Source organism: Pongo pygmaeus, chromosome 11 (genome assembly GCF_028885625.2).
Source record: "Pongo pygmaeus isolate AG05252 chromosome 11, NHGRI_mPonPyg2-v2.0_pri, whole genome shotgun sequence".
NCBI lineage: Eukaryota > Metazoa > Chordata > Mammalia > Primates > Hominidae > Pongo > Pongo pygmaeus.
Window position 1 is genome coordinate 77135161 of NC_072384.2, and position 12388 is coordinate 77147548.

Consider the following 12388-nt stretch of genomic DNA (forward strand, 5'->3'; position numbering starts at 1 on the left):
AATTTGCTTAATTTTATAATTTTTTCTAGAATGACTTGAGTAGCCATTATTCCCCAGGTAGACTTGATAAATTTAAATGTGCATAATAAATTGAATTAATAGATTAAATAGATTTAAATATGATTTAGAAAATTGTCATGTGATGTACTGAATTATTCCCCCTTCTTTTTTTCAGGAACTCTTGGTGTAATAACAGAAGCTACAATAAAAATCAGACCAGTCCCTGAATACCAAAAGTATGGCTCAGTAGCTTTCCCTAATTTTGAACAAGGAGTAGCCTGTTTAAGAGAAATTGCAAAACAGGTAAAAGAAAAAATATATATATATACATATATATGTTTATGTATTTATATTTTTCAAATTCTACTGCATAGTTGATTGTGATATGTTACAACTAATCTTCATATTTAGTTGTATTATATTTGTGGTTTTTACCCAGTTCTATATGAAAAGGTAGTGTTGTACAGTCATCCTTTAAGTGCAGTTACTATTTCTTTGAGTAAGTATATTGCTATCAAACCTATTTCTTGGTCTAAATGGCTATATGATTGTAAGCCAAAGTAAGATACATACTTTGATTGGTAGCTTCAGATGACTTTGCCTTTTATTGACTGTTATGTGTCTTAAGTTATTTTTGGGTAAGATATTTTATGATTAATTGAAGTGATATTTAATTTAAATTGAGACATTTATTGAAATTAAAAGTAATGGCTAAATATCAAAGACCCCAAAATGTAAATATAGGTAATTCAACTTCATCAATTCATAGAATGTGCTGCTACTAGGCTATACTTTGTTTTATAATATTATCTAAGCTATAGCTTAAATTAAGGAATATAGTATGTATAATAAGCTAAAAAGAATTTTTATTTTCTCCTCTCCTTAAAAAATAGTAAGATTTTTTTTAAGACAAGACAATGCTAAGTAATTTTATTTATGTATTTAGTTCTGTCAGTATGGAAATTTCTACATCTCTCTCGGCATTTGGTTTATTGTTTAAACTACAACTGTTTATGAATAATTCTTAATTCAACTTTTCCCAGCAGGGAGGAAGTCAAGGGAATGTACTCTAGCCTCTCTTTTTTTTTTCTTTCTTCAAACTCCTGAAATTTTAATACTTCCTATCAGCTGTACCCAAGTAGAATCTTGAGGACAAGGAAGTTTTTGATGTGACCCATATAGGTCAGCTTCCTGATATCCAGAGCAGTGTGGAGGAAGAAACTGTTGAGGCAAAGGAATCATATTGAGCAAGCAGTCTATGTTTATCTTGGAATTTGTAAGGTACAGAAATGGAAAATGATGAAGAGTCTCTCATTTTCCCATCATCTCAAGACAACCGCTATTAATGCTTTAAAGAACTTTAAAATGAGAAAAAATATATACATTATTTACTCACATATATATCATTCCCAGTGCTGTTTATTCCATACACTCATAAAGTTTTACTTTCTAAGACATTCATTCTGTCTGGCAGTTTCCCACTTTCATGAAGTACAGCTATATGACCACCTAATTCACCAGCTGATGTGGTAATTTTTGTAATTTTCAAGTAGCTTCACTTACTTGTCAGTTAGATTGCTAGACTTAGTATAGTTCCTTTGATCTTGATTGCTAGACTGCTCCTGGGTAGGGAGAGGATTCAAAAGGAAGTATTGTCCTGGAATAAGCATTCTTGGACTTGAGGCAAGTTACTTTGGTAATGGTAAGGCAGAAGTGATTAGGAACAGTTGAAATCCTTACATTAGAGGCCCTAATTCACTAGAACTTTGGGGATATGATATTACGGTTAGGGAGCTAGAGTACATAGTGTTAACACCATGTTTGCTAAAATGGTGAGGTGGCAATAGTATTTAAAACATTAAAGGATTATTAAGTAGAGGAGGATTGGAGATAAGTTTTTGGAGTAAATAGTATTTGTTATACTAAAGTAACATCTGAGCACTGAGTGGTGACATTCCAGTGTGTTCTGGTACTTGTTTCTAAAATATTCCATCATTCAAAGGCAGAGGAAAGGAGTTTCAAATTAAGATACCCCAGATATTAAGAAGTAAAAGAACTTGCAGAGCCTTATGGTTTTGCCCATGAATTAATACATAAAAGAACAGGAAGCTAGGGTGTTTCTTGTTTGTTTGTTTTTTTAATGACCAGAAGTTCACTAATTGAAAAATAAAACAAAAATATTTCCATATATATTTTCATTAATTTCAGACTGTTCTTAATGAGCAGCTTTTAAAATTTCAAGTGTTTTCATTTTGTATTATGATTTATTCTTGTGTAATGATTTTGGATTACAGTCATTGGGTGAACATCCTAAGAATTTTTAAAAATGAATAAAAGGACAAGTTTTACTGATTTGTGTAAGGATGAAGGAAAATTCCATCCCCTGCTTGTCTTAAATAGTTTTATTTTCCTTCTGTCTTTGTTGAGCTTCACTATTCCCCCCACAAAAAGTATGTTTTTTTGTTTGTTTTTTTTAAGATGGAATCCCACTGTGTCTCCCAGGCTGGAGTGCAATGGCGCGATCTCGGTGCACTGCAACCTCTGACTCCCGGATTCAAGCAATTCTCTTGCCTCAGCCTCCCGAGTAGCTGGGATTATAGACGACCACCACCATGCCTGGCAATTTTTTTTGTATTTTTAGTAGAGATGGGGTTTCGCCGTGTTGGCCAGGCTCGTCTTGAACTCCTGACCTCAGGTGATCCGCCCACCCTGGCCTCCCAAATTGCTGGGATTACAGTCGTGAGCCACCATGCTCAGCCACAAAAAGTGTTATTAAAGAGTTGTAGTTCATATCATTTCTTGTTCAAGTCTTAAATGACATAACTGTAATTCACCATTATTGCCTCTAATTTTATGAAAAAAAAATATGAATGCCAAATTAGATTTTTCCTTTTTGAGACAGGGTCTCACTTTGTCATCCAGGCTGGAGTGCAGTGGCACGATCACAGCTCAACGCAGCCTCTCAATCTCCTGGACTCAGGTGATCCTACCACCTCAGCTTCCTGAATAGCTGGCACCATAGGCACACACCACTATACCTGGCTAATTTTTTTTAAAAAACTTTTGTAGAGTTGGGATCTCCCTATGTTCCCCAGGCTGGTCTTGAACTCCTGGACTCAAGTGATCCTCCAGTTTAGGCCTCCCAAAGTGTAGAAATTGCTGGCATGAGCCACCATGCCCAGCCTCAAATTAGATTTTTAAAAAAATTACAGAAGTTATAAAAGTAGTTTGGATTTGTATTTATTTTCAACAAAAGATCTCAGAGAGGTCATGTTCAGTCTGTATTGCCCAACTCTGCCCCTTTAATAATATCTCCCCTCTATAGAACACAGATTTAGTATACTCATAAATCTTTTGATTAGATGTGTGCATATTTTATGTTTTCTTGATGCTCCATCTACTTTTCCACACTGCAAATAGTTACATGTAAATCTATCTTAAATTTCATTAATAAGAAATTATGTACAAATGTATCAAAATACTAAGTTTATAATTTCATTGCAATGGAAATGTTGATTTCCAACATTTCCAACATAAATAGTTGGTGTAATCTGATACGGTTTTTATTACAATTCGATATGCCCCTGATAGAAAGTGACACAGAAGACCTACTTGTGCTATTGAAAAGCAAGTATGGAATTTTCCTTCATCCTTGCAGAAATCAGTGAAACTTGTCCTTTTACTCGTTTAAAAAAATTCTTAGGATGTTCACCCAATTATAATCTAAATTCACTACACAAAACTATAGTGAGCCAGGCGTGGTGGCTCACATCTGTAATCCCAGCACTTTGAGAGGCTGAGGCAGGCAGATTACTTGAGCCCAGGAGTTTGAGACCAGTCTGGGCAACATGGCGAAACCCCATCTCTATAAAAAATACAAAAATTAGCTGGGCATGGTGGCATGTGCCTGTAGTCCTAGCTACTCTGGAGGCTGAGGTGAGAGGATCCATTGAGCCCAGGAGGTCGAGGCTGCTGTGAGTTGTGATTGTGCCACTGTACTTCAGCCTGGGCAACAGAGCAAGACCTTGTCTCAAAAACCAAACAAAAAAAACTGTATTAGCTATGTCTTGGAACAAAATAAAGATAATGATTGATAGACAGTGCTACCATGTGGTTAAAAAAGCAGGTCATAAAGAGAGGTCCTTTCTAGTCTATAGCTATGACAATTTGGTTCTATGTACTTAGTAATTGACAGTTTTTAGAAATATAAATATTATGAACTAGGAAGTTTGTCTTACTTGAAACTGATTTTAAAAGTCCAGATAGATAATATTCTTTTCTTGAGCATTGCTCTTAATAATGGAGCAATTGCTAAGAGTAGTTACTGGGATTTGGACATCTAACAATTTTGGAAACCTACATATTTTACTTCTATTGTAATGCACATGTAGAGAGGCATTAATGTTTATCTTACCTGGAAATGGATAAAAGGTTTTATAATGGTTTAGGGAAAGTTGTATATTAGTTTGTAGAACATACAAGTCTCATATGTCAAGAGTGGTACAGTATTTGCTACCTTCCTTTGTAATAGTGTTTTCAGGCAGAAAAATTGAAAAAAATCAGGTTTTGGCACTAATCATTGTTCAATTTGGGATTTGGAATTTCAGTTGATAGCAGGGGAATTAAGATCCATTAAAGTAGATGGTACATGGCTTATGATTGTGCCAAATTCTTGATTGAATAATGAATTGGTTGCTTGTAATTCTTCACTGTCATTTTATAGCACTTCCATCTTTGCAATATTTTCAGATTCGAGTTGCTTTTGAAATGGGAAACTGTAATTTTGGATAAAAATCTTTTGGGAAAGAACATACATGACTTCACAAATAGCAAAGTGGGCTATATGTATATTTTTATTACTATTCTTACTGAAGGAAATAAATTAAGCAACCTTACACTGGCAGCAGAAGGATTCTACTAAAGTCTCTCATCCGATCTTTGTCCATGTAGGAAGTATCCTCTTTCAATACTTTACTGCCTTGTGAGAAGCTAGAAAGGAGGATTTAGTGGAAGATTAATGTGATCCTTTCTCATAAGTGGCAGTCCAGTATCATCTCCTACTTTATTCAGTAGATGGGTAAATGATTTTTTAAGACTTTCTCAGAAAATACATTTCCTACTGTAGCCTCTCAAGAGGAGGAAAATAATGTTTTTTAATCAGCATATCAGTGTTAGATATAACATTTTATTATTCTCTAAAAGATATAAATAAAATTGTTAGTTTGGAAATAACGATGTCTTTACAAGGTTAAAAAGAAAACCGAGTGTTAAAACAAGCTCAGAAGCAATTTCAGAAGTTTGGGTTTTTTTGTTTGTTTTCAATAAAAACTTAGGAGTTGTGCCCTGTGGTATTTTGAGAGGAGCATTTATTCCAACAAGAGGAAAAACTGTATTTGGTATTGATTAGTACTCATTCCTCTCAAAACTCTTCTCAGTAAAACCTAGTTTCTTCGAACTAGGTTTTTAGAATTATAGATGAAAATGCAGCTTTTCTTCCCACTACCTTTTGACAGAGGGTAATTTTTCCTTCCTTCTATCACTTTTATTTTAAACAATTTTAAACTGATACAGGTTTGGGGTTTTTTGTTTGTTTTAGTGATTTTAGATTATAATTTGGGAAGACATAAATTTTACGAATTGTTCTGTTTTAAACTTAATTTATCTTGGAAGAGTTCAAATAAATTGGAAGGAGTCAGGTTTAGCACTTACCTTATAAAACACTTAAAACTTCTTTTTATTCAACAGTAATTCTTGGGAGTATTTATTACATAGAGAAACTGAAATTATTTTAAATCATTTTTTTTTGTGTCATGCTTTTCTTTCTCTGAAGCAGAGAGAATAACCCTACTCAAATGTTAGGTTAATTGGATCATTTACTGTTTGATCCAGCAAAATTAAGACAGTTATGAGACATGTTCTCTACCAGAAGCTACTCAGAGCAAGTTATTATACCTTTACTAAACTGAAAAACTATAAAGTTATAATTAGGAGACTGGCATTATCTTTTGGTCTTTTCCTTAATATAAGTGGAGGGCAATATTCACTCCCTATTATGTATTATTTTGTTCTTTAAAACCAAGCAACAATTGACTTGTCAAAATAAAAAGTTCTTATTGTTTATCATTCGGACTCCTAGCTGTAAGTCAGTATGTCGTCTCTAAGATGACCAACCAGTAATAACTGTAGCCTTAAATAGTCTATCATTTCATCTGTGATACCAACTCTGACTTATTAGTTAGAAGAAGAATTTGTCTACATTGTAAGTTTTTATATCCAGAAATTCACATTTAACAGATTATCTTTTTTTACATAGCCTTTTTTGAACTTTTTTTTTTTTTTTTTTAAGACGGATTCTCACTCTGTCACCCAGGCTGGAGTGCAGTGGTGCCATCTCGGCTCACTGCAAGCTCCACCTCCCAGGTTCATGCCATTTTCCTGCCTCAACCTCCCGAGTAGCTGGGACTACAGGCGCCCGCCACCACGCCCTGCTAATTTTGTTTTTGTATTTTTAGTAGAGACAGGGTTTCACCGTGTTAGCCAGGATGGTCTCGATTTCCTGACCTTGTGATCCACCTGCCTCGTCCTCCCAAAGTGCTGGGATTTGAACTTTTAAATTAATCAATTTTGTTGTGCGCCTTATTTGAGGTAGTGTGCTCTTAGCTTGATAACCAACATAATGCAATGGATAGTATGCAGTTAGATGTGGTTCCTCACTTCTAGTGAGGATGTTGCATATTATGATAGTTTTTTGTGCCCAAATTTTTATATAGTACGTGGAGTTTAGTATTGAAGCATTTGCTTCTGATACAACATGAGATTGATAGACTATTTCCAATGTAGTCTCTAGGCTCAATAACTTGGGCTGTTCCAGAGTCTACATAGGATGTGGATTTACCCTTTGAGGAAACAAATGTTTTCAATCAAGTATAATTCATTCCTTAGCTATGGACCAGAGTTACATGGCTGCCATTCAATGCTTATACTTTTATAGTTTATCCTTATGACATTACATTAGCAGAAACCCCTCAGACATGTGAAATATATGTTAATATTGAATTTATTTTGCTGGTAACTAGTCTTTTAAGAGGTACCTTCTCAAATATGTCTCATCTGAATTGCAAGTTCTGATTTTTTCTGTGACAAGTAAGAGCTATGACTTAGTTTTAGAAAAACCAGTTTTGCAGAAATATTTTGATGTGTTTCTTTTTTTTTTTTTTTTTTTTTTTTTTGAAATGGAGGCTCCTTCTATTGCCCAGGCTGGAGTGCAGTGGCACGATCTCAGCTCACTGCAAGCTCTGCCTCCTGGGTTCACGCCATTCTCCTGCCTCAGCCTCCTGAGTAGATGGGACTACAGGCGCCCACCACCGTGCCTAGCTAGTTTTTTGTATTTTTAGTAGAGACAGGGTTTCACTGTGTTAGCCAGGATGGTCTTGATCTCCTGACCTCGTGATCCACCCGACTTGGACTCCCAAAGTGCTGGGATTACAGGCGTGAGCCACCGCGCCTGGCTGAGGAAATATTTTTAAATAAAATGATAGGATTGAGAAATATGTTGCTTTTTAAGTTAGTGCAGAGAGTACTAAGTAAATAAGACTAATCAGAGTAGTTTTTACTATTAGATTATGCAATCAAGTAAATTCCTGGTTGTAGCATCCCTAAAGGGAAGAAATTGCCAGCAATTTGACTAAGTCAGTGTTGTATCTATGTTGTGAGGTCATCATGGTTATTTCATTATTAAAGTACAAAAAGTATACTGATATTTCTGTATTAGTCCATATCAGGTTTCATATAGTTTCAGACTATTAAGTGTAAAATATACTTAGGTATAAGTTCAATGATTTGAGAGATTCTAGTAAGGGTACATTTATCATAGCAGGAAAGAAATCAATTATTTCATTAACTCAGTTTTAGTAAGCAATTTCTGTCTGAGTGTTCTTGAATTCCCTGAATTTATCATTAACCCATCATTAAAATTTGTAAAAATATTCCCTCTCAGGTTAGTTTTGATCACTTACCAGTAGGGGTCACTTTAACTCAAGGACCTTTTTCCCTCCTTTACAAAATCTGTGGAATACTCTCAGCCCTGCATTAGTGAATAACATGGGAGTGAATTTAGAGCTCAAGTTCTCAGAACTTTTGCTGTCTCTAACTTTTAAAGGCAATCTTTTGGGGTTTTTTTAAACCTACCAAATTAGTTTTAAAGCAGTGGAAACATAACCTAATCTTAACTGTACGTATAGTAACTCAAATTGAATGTTGTTTTTTAAGAAGAGTAACATTATTTTGATCTCTTGATTATAGAACCTTCCATTTAATTAACTGTAGTGGTAACTTTTAATTATTTCGAATTATAAGAAACATTTTCAGCTTTGTATATTTAGAATGATGTACAATGATTTACAAATACCAATTACCAGGAGATCATAAACCAACCTAAATGCTATTTTTGAGTGCTTTACTTATATAAGCATTTAGTTATGACAATAACTGAAAAACTGTACTGACTTTTTAAAAGTCTGGTACTATTGAAGTATGAGACTTTAAAACTGTTGGTTTGAATTGGATAATTTCAAAAAAGTCCATGTTAAAATAATTTAATATCTAAAATTAAAAAAAATTTCTTTAGCTTATTAGTTCTTTTTTGATAGTGTTTGTCTGTTACCATCTACTATGCCTCCTTGATACTAATAGGAATACTGGATAGCTAGCTTATGTGACTTGATTATCAAGTTAAAATCACACTCAATATAATTGAATATTAGTTGCTGTATGATACAGCAGTTGCCCTGGAGCTTTCTTGCCTTTTTTCCAGCTTTTCAATTTGAAAATTTTAAGCATACAGAAAATTTGAAAGACTGGTACAGTGATCACCTGTCTATCCACTTCATATATTCAACAATAATTAAGTTTTTGCTCTGTTTAACATGTACGTGTATGTTTTTTGGACCATTTGAAATTAAGTTGCAGACTTTTTTTTTTTTTTTTTTTTTTTTTTTTTTTTTTAAGACAGAGTCTCACTGTTGTTGCCCAGGCTGGAGTGCAATGGTGCAATCTCGGCTCACTGCAACCTCCGCCTCCCAGGTTCAAGTGATTCTCCTGCCTCAGCCTCCCAAGTAGCTGGGATTACAGGCATGCACCACCTTGGCTTGCTAATACTGTATTTTTAGTAGAGTTAGGGTTTCACCATGTTGGTCAGGCTGGTCTCAAACTCCTGACCTCTGGTGATCCACCACCTCAGCCTCCCAAAATGCTGAGCTTATAGGTGTGAGCCGCCACACTCAGCCTAGGTTGCAGACTTTACGGCACTTAACCTAAATACATCAGCACCATCTCCTAAAGACAGAAGAATGGTGTTCTTCTTTACAACTACAATACCATTATCATGTCTAAGAAAATCAGTAGAAATTTTTTTTTTTTTGAAACAGAGTCTCGCTCTGTCGCCCAGCAGGCTGGAGTGCAGTGGTTCACTGCAACCTCTGCCTCCTGGGTTCAAGCAATTCCCCTGTCTCAGCCTCCTGAGTAGCTGGGACTACAGGTGTGTGCCACCACGTCTGACTAATTTCTTTTTTTTTTTTGTATTTTTAGTAAAGATGGGATTTCACCATGTTGGCCAGGCTTGTCTTGAACTCCTGACCTCGGGCAGTCTGCCTCCCTTGGCTTCCCAAAGAGCTCGGATTACAGGTGTGAGCCACTGCGCCTGGCCAATCAACAGTAATTTGTTAATGCCATCTAATATTCATTATATAAGTTTATTCCAGTTATCTGCAAGATATGTTTTAAGAATAGTGTTTGCAAACCAAGATTTAATCAAGACCTGCATATTTTAATTGTTTTAAAGATTAAATACCCATAGAAATTTACTATACTAAATGTAATATACTTTCCTTTCCCTCCTTTTTGTTTTGTTTTGTTTTGTTTTTGAGACAAGGTCTTGCGCTGTTGCCCAGGCTGGAGTGCAGTGGTGCAATCTTCGCTCACTGCAAACTCTGCTTCCCAGGTTCGAGTGATTCTCATGCCTCAGCCTCCCAAGTAGCTGGGATTATAGGTGTATACCACCACGCCCAGTTAATTTTTGTATTTTTAGTAGAGACAAGGTTTTGCCATGTTGGCCAGGCTGATCTTGAACTCCTGTCCTAAAGTGATTTGCCCACCTCAGCCTCACAAAGTGCTAGGATTGCAAGTGTGAGCCACTGCGCCCATCCCCTCCCATTTTCTGATATATGTGTACTTACGTGAATTGTTTTCATTAATAATACTTGCCATTGATAAAGGTGCGGTAGAATGTGGTTGATAGCAGGAGATGGAATTTACAAGTTGCTGGTAGGAACTTAAAATGTTTTTGTTATGAATGACAGAGTGGCTGTTACTCTCTCATATTTTACTTATATGCTTAAGCCAGAATATATAAATATATATGTTATATGTATATTCTACTTATGAAGAAAAGAAATTTGGTCTAATCAGGCTTTGTATATTTTATTAGAAGTCAATGTGCCCATTTTATTAAAAACATTTCAGATTTGTAAATGTGAAGAAAACTGATTTTCCTTTAGTATTTTTGGAAACTGGTAACGTTTTTAGAAGTATCAACCCAACTACAAAGATACCCTTATGCCAATATTTGAAATTACTCAGGTTGTACATTTCTTTAACATTTTTAAACTATTATACATTTAATATGACTACAAAATAGAAAATAAGATAGTTTTAATGTAATTTTTGTTTGGAATATGACTTTAAAGCTGTGTATGTGCATGCACACATGTGTGCATGTGTGTGTGTTTTAAGTGATTTTTTGGAGGCTGTGTGGTTTGCCTGAAATAGTGCTCATCTAAAAGTCAGAATGTCTTCATCTTCTACCTTTACTGTGGATAAAATACAGTATAGTTCATAAAATGGCATAATACTTGAGGCACTGGATTTTAGTTTTAGAAACATCTTTGTTCTAAAATAATCCACTTTGGGGTCTGGTATTTCTTTTAGGATATTCTCACATGTCTTTGCCAGACATTAGGCAGCTTTTTCTGCTGATAAATTTAAAATCTGGTAACTTATGTTTGTATTTATTTATCTATATCTGTAGATTTCTTCTCTCCAAATATTTTATAGAAGTCATTGATATTTGTCTTCATAAAAATATATGAAAAGTTAACTTTTTTTCCTTTGTAAATCCTTAGGAACTAAACTCTTGATCTCTTAAATATAGAAAGATAATAATCATATTCTACCTGTCTAGCTTCTTACTGTATTAAATTTGTATCACTTTTTTTTTTTCTTTTTAAAATAGAGATGTGCTCCGGCATCTATTCGCCTCATGGACAACAAGCAGTTTCAGTTTGGTAAGTAAGGAGTGGTAATTTTAAAATGTCATTTAGCCACAGAAATTTATGAAACATCAGTAGGAAGAGTACGGAGTGCAGAGGTAGAAAGAACGTCAGTCTTGCCTTTCAGGAAGATGTCAGTCTAATGAAGACAGACAATTACATAAATGAGTGAGGGCAGCAGTGTTGGAGGGCCTGTGAAAGAAGACTGCACTGGATATCATGGGCTGCAAATGAAGGAATTGATTCTTCTTGATTTTGCTTGAGGATAAAGAGTCAGAAAAGGCTTTTATAAGAGAGATGCTTGAGCTAAATCTTCAAAGGTGAATAGAAGTTTGCCTAGATGTCTCTTCTTCTTCTCTACCAGACTTCTTCACTTGGCAGCAAAAATGTGAAGGTGTGAAACTCAATGATGTGTGTTAGGGGACTTCAGATCGTTCTATGTGGCTCAAATAGAGGGTAGGGTTAGAGTTGTTACATGAGATAAAGTTGGATGGGTGGGCTAGGGCTTTGCAGGATAGATTTGGATTTTGTCTTGTCAGCAGTGAGATTTCTTTGAAGAATAAAATCAATCAACTTTACATCTTAGCTCATTCTGGCAGCATTGTGCAGGATAGATTAGAAGGGTACATGCATGGAGGAGAGACACTAGGAGATGAAACAGTTCAAGAAGCAAAGTTTGAGGGCTTTGAGCATGGCAGCAGCAATGGAGAAAGAGAACGGATGATAGATTTTCAGAAAATCAGTTTGCTAACTGGATGTGGAAGGCTAAATAAAAGGAGGAGTTGAAGACAACACCTAGACTGATTTGATTGGGTAGATTAAATAACATAGAAGAATGGATGGTGGTCTTGGGAAAAAGATATGATAATGGGTTGTAGTTATATTGTGAAATTTACTTTGGGATTTAAGTTTATAGAATTTAAATACCCTCAAAACAATTCCTAAAATCATGGGAGTGATCGTTCAGTAATAAATACTAAAGGCAAAGATAGGCAGGCTTTTGTCATGTCTAAAAGTAAGCTGAGATTTTAATTTAGGGAAGCATGGTTATAGTTATATAGAAA

General features: G+C 35.1%; 1 protein-coding gene across 2 annotated transcripts in view; it reads left to right on the forward strand.

The window, feature by feature from the left end:
* AGPS (alkylglycerone phosphate synthase) overlaps positions 1–12388 on the forward strand; it is a 157678-nt gene that overhangs the window by 95781 nt on the left and 49509 nt on the right. For both annotated transcript variants that reach the window (XM_054478101.2, XM_054478102.2), the window contains exons 11-12: positions 176–303; positions 11288–11339. In XM_054478101.2, the coding sequence (XP_054334076.2) occupies positions 176–303; positions 11288–11339 (180 nt within the window). The remainder of the gene's footprint in view (positions 1–175; positions 304–11287; positions 11340–12388) is intronic.